At 39.3% G+C, this 12824-nt stretch overlaps 1 protein-coding gene across 4 annotated transcripts in view; it reads left to right on the top strand.

The window, feature by feature from the left end:
• The window catches only part of FNBP1L (formin binding protein 1 like), a 98525-nt gene that overhangs the window by 53635 nt on the left and 32066 nt on the right, over positions 1-12824 (top strand). For all 4 annotated transcript variants that reach the window (XM_061633767.1, XM_061633764.1, XM_061633766.1 and 1 more), the window contains exons 3-8: positions 1495-1548; positions 3595-3742; positions 4731-4793; positions 6780-6884; positions 7697-7825; positions 12120-12266. In XM_061633767.1, the coding sequence (XP_061489751.1) occupies positions 1495-1548; positions 3595-3742; positions 4731-4793; positions 6780-6884; positions 7697-7825; positions 12120-12266 (646 nt within the window). The remainder of the gene's footprint in view (positions 1-1494; positions 1549-3594; positions 3743-4730; positions 4794-6779; positions 6885-7696; positions 7826-12119; positions 12267-12824) is intronic.

The raw sequence follows: 12824 nt of genomic DNA, 5'->3' as shown, positions 1-12824 counted from the left end.
ATGAGAGGAAAGGGCTTTCGTGAAGCAAAAAGAAGGTGGCTGCAAGGAAAGGCTGCTTTCCCCTTTCCTTCCTAGCAGCCAGCCTGCCTGCCTTCTGAGCTCCTGCTTCACTGCCACCTCCTTTTAAAAATTATTCTTATTTGCGAGGCTCCCAGATCTCGCTTCGGGCCAGCGGAGCCGAGGAGCAGTGAGGAAGCTCAGGGCTTGCTTGCCTGCCATCTCTGAGGCTACATGTGTGTGCCAGCATCCCCCTTTCTTCCACCTACACTCTGCCCCCCCCATCACTGTCTCCAAGATACTGCAGCAGTTGAGGGCTTTCCCCCTCCCACATGCCCAAATTCATGCACACCTACAGATGCTTACAGTAGGGACAGGTGTTTGTGTCTTCTGCTCCACTCATTTCCGAAGCGCACACTAACTTTAGTCATCAGCTCTGATGATCATCCCAAGGCTTCAAAGCACTAACTCCTCAATCTGTCTACCCTTTTGTTTTCACAATCTAGCATCCCCACCACTACTACACTGCTTCATTATTGTTGTTGATGTTGTTGATGATGATGATGATAAAGCTCAGCAGGTTGGCTGAGGCTGAGGTCCACATACTACAGCTGAAATGTATTTATTTATTTAATATTATTGCATTTATATCCCACCTTTTCTCCAAGTTGCTCAAAGTGTGCACATGGTTCCCTCCCTTTCCATTTTTCAGCAACCCTGTGAGATAGGTCAGTCTGAGTGACTGTGTCTGGCCCGAGGTCACCCAGTGGGCTTCATGGCTAGGTGGGGATTTGAACCTGGATCTTAGTCCAACACTGTAACCCGCTGGTGTTGGGAGACAGGACTGTACATCTTCAGACTGTTGGGAGGGAAGGGGGATACCAATTTAACTGAACCTTTGCATTAAGAAAGGAAAGCAACACCCCCCTGTCTACAGGGAGCTTTTTATGGCAAGGAATATTTAAATATGTGATTTTACCATGCACCATTTTTTCAATTATAGTAAAAAAGGTAAAGGTGTCCCCACACTTATAGTGCGAGTCGTTTCCGACTCTTAGGGTGACGTCTTGCAACATTTACTAGGCAGATTGTATATATGGGGTGGGATTGCAAGTTCCTTCCCCGGCCTTTCTTTACCCCCCAGCATATGCCGGGTACTCATTTTACCGACCACGGATGGATGGAAGGCTGAGTGGACCTTGACCCCTTTTACCGGAGATTCGACTTCCTCCTTCCATTGGAATCGAACTCCGGCCGTGAGCAGAGCTTCGGCTGCGTTACCGCCGCTTACCACTCTGCGCCACGGAGGGTCAATTACAGTAACTGAGGCTAAAATTACAATTAGCGTGGGGGGGCACATAATTGTTAGAGCTTAAAAAGGGGGTCCCATACTCATACAGGTTGGGAACCATTGGCTTAGATGATCCTTACACAAATACTAAGACAAATTTAGAACTTGCTTTTTTAGTAGAACTGTATGTTTTCTTCCCTTAACAGAAATCTGGTGAAGAAGTACTGTCCTAAACGTTCATCCAAAGATGAAGAGCCCAGGTAAAATGAGTTAATATTTGTTTTATGCCAGAAAACAGAAAACTATTACAGTATTTAATGAATGTTATTCTCTGCAAATACTTTGAATGAGGGCCCCAATCCTAAACAGTTTTACACACCTGTATGCCTTAGTGATAGGCTGCCATCCTAACCTCACTTACTTGGTAGTAAGCCCCATTGAATTCAATAGGGATTACTTCTGAGTTGACGTGGTTAGGATTGTGCTGTTAAATTCATATTGGCTTAGATTAGAGTTGGGTTTTTAATAGCAAAATATGGGAAGTTTCTATGCATTCAGAGATCAGAAAGAGAAGGTATAATTAAATTTTCTACACTGCTTTTCATGGGATCTTGAATATTTTGAGTTTTAAAAATATATTCCACTCTCCTAACATTATTTTGGTTTCGCTGTGAATTCTAAGATATAGTTCTCACACAGCAGAAAAGAGAGAAACTAGCTTCTGAGCTATGCTACTTCCTTCAGGTGGGGAGTAATGGTTGAATTATTTTCCATACAAAACAAATTTCATACACATAGAAAACAAACATATTGGGAAGAAGGCTAGAATTCTTCTCCCTTGACACCTAATTTTCTATGTGGAAATAATGTTTTGTAGGAAAGATCACCCAACCATGCAATTGCCCATCTGCAGTCTGAAATGGGTAAAGCTCAGAAATAGGTTTGCCTTCTCATGTGTTGTGTGTGACAACTAGACCTGAATTAATGTATATTAACAAATAATGTTACTTTTGTTTCTTTCTTGACACCAGCCATGTAATGTTAATTTTCTTTGATTCAAAGCCAAACAAGTATGGTGACGCTTTGCAGTGGTGGCACTACCTGGTGAAAAAAAAGGGTTGAGTACACAAAGCAAAGGTTCTTTTGTGAAAAAGTACTGTAGAGGAACTCTGCATAGCTAGAAGTTCTTGCCAGACTTGGCTTGTTGGGTGGTGTAGTCTTCCCCTGCAATGACCTTGCAGAGTTTAAGTGAGCAGAGTCTGGAGTGACTTTCTATCCTGAACTTTTAGTCAGAATTATTTCAGCACGGTATAAAGAAAATACAGCAAAGCATCCCCACCACTGCCACTGGATGTGCCATTGTGTCGACATGCTAGCTTCAATTGCTTGGCTAGTTTTAACACAAAGAGGCAGGTAACTCCATTATTCCCAATGTGGACAGCACAGGAAGTATCTGCTTTTTTCTGATGCTCTGGTTCAAGTCTGATTTCTAAAAGATACAGTTTGAAAGGAAGATTATATTCATTGGGTTACAACAGACCGGATGGATCATCTAGTCCAGACTTGATGAGATTTAAGTTTTATAAGCCAAACACATTTCTCTTGGGAGCTCCTCTACTCTACTTCAACATTTTCTAAAGAAACACAGATGACAGGACTTCCAGATGCTGATATGCAGCTCAAGACCTGACAACTTAAAAGAGATGGCAAACATTCCATAGGTTTATGAGGTCTATTTTTTTAATACAGTGACATGTTTGTTTCTTTCTCCCTTTCCATACACATTTTCTACCCTTATTTTTCCCTTCCTCCTTCTTTCCACCCTACTCCCCCTTTATTTTAGTGCCAGCAATAGTGTGGCACCTTTCCCTCCAACCCAAGAGGTGAGCAGGCAAACAGGCAGCTGTCTTCAGAGCTGGTAGCAAACTTGTTCAGTAGATCATCCATCGGGATGCATATGAGTGGTATGATTGGCATGTTCCACCCTCAAGATCAAGCAAAGCATCTCTGCAACAAGTTCAGCTTCCTAAGTCTATGAACTTAAGTCCATTCCTAGGCTCAGTTCTTCCATTTCGCATCTTAGGAGATACCACTATACTGCAGGGCCTTCCAGGTAGTATTCTTTATTCTTTTCCACCTCTTGAAATCTGTTCATAAAAAAATTGTGCGTGAAGAGATGTGTATTTTGGGCGTCTATACCATGCTAGATTGTGATATATTTTCTATTCCATTTGTGGAACAAAAGGCGTGACTTCTAGAGAAATAAAATGTGACATCTTTTTTTCTTCTTCACCGTGTCCTGTCAGGTTTACCTCATGTATAGCCTTTTATAATATCCTTAATGAGTTAAATGACTACGCAGGACAGCGAGAAGTAGTGGCAGAAGAACTGGGACATCGGGTGTATGGAGAACTCATGAGATATTCCCACGATCTCAAAACAGAAAGAAAAATGGTAAGCCATGAGCACCTTTTCAGTTAATACACTGCTGAGCTATTTATGCTGGTAGAATTTATGTAATTATTTGTTTCGCTTTTATCATGGAGAGCAAAAACGCAGAGGGAGGTTTCTTCTGTTGGGCCAACTTCTGTCTGGTGTAGTAGTGTGTAAATTTGAGTTGCGTAATGTTCCATACTTCTGGGACAAAAGAACAGTGTATCTCAAAAGCATATATACTTCTGAACTGGCTAAAATATAGTCCAACTAAATAAAAGGGTTGTTTGCCAAGTTATTTTTATGACAATAATATTTGTGCAGTACATTCCTGTGCATGCTTACTTAGAAGTCAGTTTCCCTGTATTCGGGAATAAGGGCATATTCACTGTGTGTGTTTAGGATTGCAGCCTTCATTATATATTTTTATTGTAAGCCTCCTCAGGTGTTACAGAGAGTTAGAATACAAATGTTTGAAATAAACAACTTTGTGCTTTTTATTCTGTGGACAACAGCCATAAGCTACATCTTGCTATGCACAAGTAAGTTGCCCCACTTTGCTCCTCCCTACTTGCATTGGGAAGAGACAAACCATGAACCCTGGTTTAGTGATACATGCCAACCAGAGGTCATGGTTAGTTTTGCTCCCAGCAATCCATGATTTGTAGCCAAAGGTTGTATTTGGCTTAGATTGCAATCCAATACACACTTACATGGGAGTAAGTCCCATTGAACCCAATGGAGCTTACCTCTGAGTAGACATATATTGGATTGCAGGCTTACTGATTGTGATTTGTTGGAACAAAACAAACTGCAACCATTAGCTCAGATGTAATGCTAAACCAGGTGTATGTACAGCCTTCAAGTCAATTCCGACTTATGGCGAGGTTACTTTGACATGTAAACTGAGCCACTGTGTTGTTTTTAAATACGAAAGGGTAAAAGACTGAATGGCTTGTCAATTTTTTTGTTTTTTAAAAAGAACACGTTCTCGTTTATAATTTTCCAGCACCTTCAGGAGGGTCGAAAAGCTCAGCAGTATCTTGACATGTGTTGGAAGCAGATGGATAATGTAAGTCGTCGTCCCCTTTCACTTTTAGATTTGCTGGGTAATTGTTGCTACAAAAATAAATCTTGCATTAACTTTGTTATCACTGAGCCGTTACACTGTTTCATTGTTAAATAGACAAGATAGATTACTGTGTTTGCAGAGATCATTATAGTGCTAATTTCTCTGTATTCAACTTATCAGCAGGAATTCTGCCTTGAAGGATTTACAGACTAGACTTCAGTTACATTGGAATTTATTGAAAATACCTTCCAGCTCTGTGACTCTAACATGGTTGTTGAGAGCAACCTCCAATATAATAGAATGGAAGATCTAAATATATGTTGCTATCTGGATCTGTTAAAATCAGTGAGCATTTTGAAAGTGACTTCTATGAAACTTGAATTACAATTTCAGTTTTCATTTACTTTTACTTTTATTTTAGCTTTACATAAAAATAGAAATAAACTTACTTTGGTAGGACAAAGCCTCACTTTTATTTAAAAGTTGTCGGTCATTAATGGAAGTTAGTAGGATTACACCAGATTAAATAGCTGAGTGAGATGGAGTGTGTGAGTGTGCATATATGTGTACAAATGTGTGCGTGAGTGAAAACAACTTGGAGTTTGGAAACAGTCACGCTAATTTTTACATGAAGGAGGAACCAGTGGCAGGGACTTGGTGAATTTTCCAGAGCTATCTTTACACAGTGAGGGATTGCATAGTTAGAAAAGAAATATTCACTTGAAAGTAAAGGTTCCTGAACTGGTGGGGCATGCAATGAAGAAAATTTAGCCTTGTTACTTTTTTACCTTTTTATTTATTTCCTAGCACTAGATGAGTACTTAGTTGTATCAGTAGCATCTTAGGGGTGTGATGGGCGTCAGGGTGAGGATTGGGCAGAACACACAGCTACCAGTTACGTAAAAGATTTTTTAATTAGAAAATTAAAATTTCACAAAAGAACATGGACCATAGGTAAGAGGGAATTGTGTGTGTTATTAGGAGTGTCCCCAACAACAGTGCCCATGATACTTGCGTAGTAATGACCTAGGTCTTATAGCAGGCCAGTACTCTTAGTTATGAGGGGTAGGAATGTCATGATCAACTTTCTCCACCCAATACCACATTGAAACAAGGCACACTATGAGAGGTTTCTATATGCTATGGCCTGATACACACAGTCTTTCCTCCCCCTTTTTTTGAGAGGGAAGATTTGTATGAACTAAGCCAGAGAGGAATGCGTGACCCTTCAGGTGTTGGACTCCCAGCTCCTGTCAGCGCCTAGCATGGCCAACAGTCAGAGATGATGGGAATTGTAGTTCAGCAACATCTGGAGGACCACAAGGTTGCCTCCCTTTAATTAGGCCATTACACATACAGGCCTTTGCATGGAGCTTATGCCTCATATATTGTATTATATGCATGATGAACAGGAGGGGCTTCCACCATGCAAACTGGAACTTTGTCCTGGTGAATGTATGAACCAGACTCATGATCCCCTCTGTCTGTGCCCTTGAAATATCAGTAGATGCTCTGTGTAGAAGAAGTATGGCACTACCCCAGCAATAACATTTTGTGGCTCAGATACTGGAAAAGTGCAATAACATAGCAACACAACTGCTGCATTGAGGGAAGGCATACTAATATTGTACAATAAATGAGTAACCTTTGCTATTTATGTTGCTATAAATTCAAAAACCAACTGTGTGCAGCCAGTGTTTTTTCTCTCTCTTCCCCACCCCCAGCATTTCTGTGCTGCTTTTTAATCTCAGGGAAGCTTCAAAAGTAGCTTGCAAATATTACGGGAGGGGGCAGTTGCTCTCACAGAGGGCATATATAAGATACCTAATGGTCCTGCTGCTCCCTAGCTTCAGTCTAGTGGAACATAAAAGCTAAAGATCCACCCCCAATGACACATAAAAAGCTACATATTGGAACTTTAATGTGTCTTTTTAAAAAAGCAAATAGCGTTTTGTAAAAATAATTTGATGGTGTTAATATTTGTAGAGTAAAAAGAAGTTTGAGAGGGAATGCAGAGAAGCAGAAAAGGCACAACAGTGTTATGAGAGACTGGACAATGATACTAATGCCACTAAAGCAGATGTTGAGAAGGTAAGATATTAGTATTATTAGAAAGGTTAACATTCCTTATTCCTATAGCAGTATTTGAATTCCATCATTTTATCAAATAATGCTGTCTTTTGAAAAGGTAATATGCCTGTCAAGCCAGTGTTGAATCAACGGCTGCATTCAGACGACATATTCTGTGATTCTCCAAATGGTTTGGAGGATCAGGAACAAATTCTGTGCTTGCATGACCCACTCCCACTCACATAAGCTTGGCTTTTTAGAACAGTGCTGTAACATCTGAACTGGCAAACAGTGGTTTGTGCAAACCCTTCAAACCAGCACTTGAAGCTACAGTTTGCTCTTGTTGTGGAGAGTTTGCCCAAGCTATAGTTTGCAGATTCAGCAGTAACAGCAAACTGTGGCTTGATCAACCAGGAAGTTGAGCCCAATGGAAGCTGCAGTTTTCTGAATTGTGTCATCTTGGTTGCCACTGGTGAAAAGAAAATTAAAGCGTTTAATGGCAGAAATAGTAACTAGCAGCAAATTATATATATTAATATGTTCCTATTTACACTCTCTCTCTCTCTCTCTCTCTCTCTCTCTCTCTCTCTCTCTCTCTCTCTCTCTCTCTCTGAGGACATGATAACTTTAGTTGTCTTAAAAATGTGTTGTTTATGTGTGAGAAGAAATACAGTGCCCAACTAAAAAGTCTAATGCTTTTCTGTAAATAAGAATAAGCTTGTGCAAAGGTTGTTGCCACGGTTAGGAAGGTTTATAATTTTAAGATTTTGCTAAGTAAGATTGTCTTTAAACAAAAGACTAAAAAATTGGCATTGATCTGCCTCTCTTATTAGGCAAAGCAGCAATTAAACCTTCGTACACACATGGCTGATGAGAACAAAAATGAATACGCTGCACAACTGCAAAATTTCAATGGCGAACAGCACAAGCATTTCTACATTGTCATTCCTCAAATTTATAAGGTAAGTTTTCCATCTAAATCTGAAAGTGTTTTATTCTTATTTTATTATTTATTGCGTTTATATACCGCCTTTCTGCCAAGATACACAAGGAGGTTTACAATTTAAAATATTAAAATATGCCCATATTACGTTTTTCATCATCAATAACAGATTGTGTAGGGGAAATTTCTGGTGCTAACTCTTTGTTTTAAATCTATCCCAGGTTTTTAAATGTATATTAATAAAATAACCATGTCTGTTACAATGGTTTTTCCTAGTACTTCTAGCCATTCATAATAGCTCTTAATTTGTTTCTGCCATTCTTGCAAAATTTGGTCTGAGCACTGTATTACGAAGTTTTGAAATAGTGGCAGTCCACACGCTTTTATTGTGTTGATTCTCCCTAATAAAAACAATTTCAGTTCTTTCCATGTCTTCATATATATTTCATTAATGGTCTGTAGTTAAACTCATATAGATTATCCAGAAGTTTATTTAACATAGGGTTATTAGCAAGGGAAGGTATCATGTGAGGGGGCTCCCCCACATCATAGCAGAAAGGGCAGCATATGGCTGAAAGCTGTCACCTTTTCTGACCCACCCCCCAACGAACAAAATCTGGGCTGCCATGTCAATTCTTTAAATAGTTGTGATCTGCCATGGGACCTTACAGTGAAGGGCAGGTAATACAACAACAATGTGCTCTCCTACCTGGTTGTTCTATTGCTAAATGCAAAATCAGTCCACAAGAAAACATCTTATCCAGGACATATACCAGAAAGTAACATTGGGCAACTTCTACTTGTCCCCTCTGCATTTGTGTTGTGGGGTCCCATAAGGTTCCATTTGTCCTCAATGCTATTTAACATCTGTATGGAGCTCTTGGGTGAAGTCATCTGGGGATTTGGAGTGTGGTGTCTTCGGTATGTGTATGACACTCAACTCTACATGTACATTCCACCTGAATTGGGGGAGGTTGCCAGGAGCTGGACCAGCATCTGGAGGCATTAATGGGCTCAGTGAAGGCCAGTAAATTGAGTCTGATATCTGACAAGTTTGCAGATCCAGGAGTTGGTTAGACAGTCTATTCAGGAGGAGTACAACTCAGTCCAGAAGGTTTATAGGTTGGGGGTGTTCCTTGAGCTAATATTGTCCTTTGAGGTTCAGGTAGCCTCAGTGATGAGGAGTGCCTATTTCTAGCTCTGTGTGGTTCACCAGCTGTGGCCCTTCCTGGCAATGGATAGTCATGCATCAGTACTACATGCTCTGGTAACCTCCCGCTTAGACTACTGTAATTCACTCTATGTGGAGCTGTTTTTTAAAAATGCTGTGGAGACTGCAGCTAATGCAGAATTTAGCCACCAGCTTATTGTGCAGTAGAACTAGATGTGATCATGTCAAACACTCCTAAAAGAACTGCAGTGGCTGCCTGCTTGCTACTGGGCCCAATTTAAGCTGCCAACTTGTATAAAGCCCTGGTTGGCTGAGAATCCGGGTATTTGAAGGAGCACCTCTTCCATTATTTGCCAGCCTTTGCCTTGAAATCTGCTGGGGAGGCCCTGCTGATGATTCCATCTACAACCTTGACCCAAACATCCCTGTCGCATTACCCTCTCAAACTGTAATTTCCTAGAGGTTCTATAATAATATGGCCATTGGTTCTGCAGATGTTAAAACTACCCATCTGTAGAATCAAATACCAAACCCAAATTGTCTTATATTCAAAAAGGTGTTTGACAGGCTACCATTCTAGCCTGTCATATGCCTTCTGACACTGAGAAAAATAATGCTAGTGAATTGTTTTTCCTTTATATAATTCATAGTATTTAATGTACTGCATATGTTCGTGTTCACCCTCCAATAAATCTGGTTTAGTCCACTTGGATGTATTTAGAGACAATTTTACTTAGTCTTCCTGCTCATATGAATGTTAAGAATTTGTAATCCAAATAAAATGTTATGGGCCTGTAAGGTCCTACATCATTTTTATCTTATCCTTTTTTATGGATTAAAACAATTTTCCTCCTCATCCATTCTTTCAGCATTCTTTCACAATGGATTTCATTTAACACTTAAGTTTGTGGAGTTGCTAATGTTTCTAATCTTCTGTATTAAATCTGAATCTTTGAACACAAGTTTGTTCAGTTTCCAATCTTGTTATATTTTATTTTTGCATCTTGACTTGTGTCATCACAAATCTCCCTTGCTGTTTTTAACGTCTTGTTGTTGATCTTATTTATGTTGCAACTCCCCGTGACTTGGATATTCCAGCTCCAATATACACTTTTTCCATCTCTGAGTTTTCTAAAAACATAGCAATACAGCAGTGATAGCTGAGCTGTATGTGAATCTTGGTTGAAGGAGCACATCTTTTCCCTGGATATAATCACACAGAAAATAAGAATGCTTACATATATTACAGGAAATACATACTTGATAGAAAATATCCTAGTTCTAGCCAACTAAAGTTAGATACAAAGAGCAATGCTTGCTCTCTGTTCCTTGCAGTAGAGAGAGACAAAGGAAAGATGTCTCCTCTCCCAGTGTGGGATGAAGAAGATAGGAGAAGCAGAAGATGAGGTCAGCAGCCCTAAGAGTATTTGTTTACACACCTGAAAGAAGGTTGGCACAGGTTAGGCCAGAAAGACAGTCTAGGAAGCTTGGAGGTTCCCCTCTCTACTTTAACCCATGCAAACCCCATCATGCTGAGCTGCATCTCAACACTTCCAACAGTTGTATTTTTTCACACATGTTTCTTGCAGCAGTGAAACATACACTGTGGAATCTAATAAATGTTTGAACTATTTCAAAGCATTGTATATTAATGCCATTTTCCCTCTGGATTTTAAGAGTTAGTGGTGCCTCAAGTTTGGTCTCATGTCCTGATTGTTTTCCCTTGGCACTCTACTTATTGTTCAGTCTTCTACATGTCTATTTGAAGTAAGACTCACTGACTTCAATGAAAGGAAAGTGTACACAGGATTGCAGCCTTGGGTTTCTTTCTGAGGTTCTTAATAAAGTCACCCAAAGATTATTATTTTTTCTTTGATCAGCATCATGCTTAATTCTGTTCTGTTAATAGAGAAGATATAATACTGTCAAGGCTTTGTAAGTGAACGCAACTTCACTATCTAACATTTACAAGGAAATACTGGGGGGGACACTTAATTGCATACATTCTATTAGCCTTGGTACTTCATAAACATGAGTAAATGTTCAACAAAATATTTGTTATGGAATAAAGTAGAAATTGAAGTTAAGCCTCCTTTTTCATACATGCAAAAAGGAGCCTTCTATTTATGATGCAAAATGAGTCTTCTGTTGATGACAGGTATTGAGAATAAAATTAAATATATGCATATTTTTTCTAAAGCAAAAAGAGAAAAATAAGAAAATGAACTAATCTGGCTTCATATTCCTAATTTACTATGAAACTGAAAGCAGACTTTTCTGTCTCCTTGCAGATGCTAAATAAAAGGGCATGTTGGAGCTTTAGTCTTGCCACATCTTGTTTTTCATAGCATAGTTGTTACATATAAACCAAGTGTGAGTTAGGTCAATATGATTCTGGATATACCCCTAAGTTGGCATCTTAAAACAACATGCCTAGGTAGAGGAAAGGGATAGGAGAAGGGCGTACACAATCCTTGGCCTGCTCCTAAGACCTAATTGTACAACTGCAGCAAGCCTTTGTATTGGTGAAAATTTTCAGCTGTGTTAACATCAGAGTTAATTTAGTTTAGCTTTGTTTTACTTAACCCTAGAGCCCTCTTCAGGTGTTAGAAAGAGGGAAATGTAGATAAAGATACAAATGCACTAGCTCCGCCTGCCTTTGTCTCCATTTCCATTGCCTTCAAACTTGTAGAAGGCAACAGTCTGAACAGGGAAGTCTTTTGTGTCCATGAAGACTCCCCATGGGTTTTAGGATCCTAATCATGTGTGGTTTTAAAACACAGAGGGAACCTCCACAGATACAAAATGCTATCCACATCAGACTCCCCAATTCATGATTTGGAAGTTGATCAACAGCTGTGGAAAAGGCAGAACTAGTCTGCTGTTCCATACTGTTCCTTTCTCATGTTTCTTAACATCCAAAAAAGGATCCTATTGGTTACTGATATTTTGTCAGTTAATCTTTACGTACCTATTGCAATATTTTGAATTTTTTCTTTATTAAAGAATCTGTTACAGGACAGCAAACTCTAAAAACTGGTAACACTTTAAACAAAATTGGGAGGAAATGTGGCCCAAAGTATGTAGAGTATCTGCATTGTATTGTCATAAGAATATTCAGGCTCTTCTTTTCTTATTGTAGCATCTTCAGGAAATGGATGAACGAAGAACAATCAAACTTAGTGAATGTTATAAAGGGTTTGCAGATTCTGAGCGCAAAGTTATTCCAATAATCTCAAAATGTTTAGAAGGAATGATTGCTGCAGCAAAATCAGTTGATGAACGCAGGGTAAGTTGACTTTATTTTGTATGAGTCAAGTGTAATTGCTGAACACATTGCTTTGGAAGTAAATCAACTAATTGTGGGTCATGATCACTTCTGAACTGACCAGGCTAGAATTACATTGATCAAGCCTATCTACCTTGTGCCACATAATCCTGAATGCCAGACAGCAAAAATAGAACTTTTATCGAGTGTTTTGTGGTCCAGACCTGCCTGCCAGATTGCAGTCAGCTTTGTAGGTCATCAGTTGAATAGATCTAGTGTAGATAAGTGGAAAGATCCAGGGTGTTATTAGTTAAGACTTTAATCTCTCCCTCTCCCTCTCTCCCACTATTTTATAGTGTAAATAATGCCCGAATAATAAATTACTGTGATTTTTCAACATTTTGCCTAAAGGCAGTGTTAGCTGCGTATGAGTTTATTCTTGCAGACCTTGCTCTTAAACTTGAGTTAACATTATTTCAGGAGTTTATGCTGCTTCTTGGGTCTACTTTAACTGTCCCTAGCAATTCTTAACCACTCACAGGCTTCACATTCAAAATATTATGAACTTATTTTTACATT

The sequence above is a fragment of the Rhineura floridana genome, chromosome 6 (assembly GCF_030035675.1).
Source record: "Rhineura floridana isolate rRhiFlo1 chromosome 6, rRhiFlo1.hap2, whole genome shotgun sequence".
In the NCBI taxonomy this organism is placed as follows: Eukaryota; Metazoa; Chordata; class Lepidosauria; order Squamata; family Rhineuridae; genus Rhineura; species Rhineura floridana.
The sequence above is the reverse complement of the archived record's forward strand: the minus strand, read 5'-3'. Positions and strand labels throughout refer to the sequence as shown.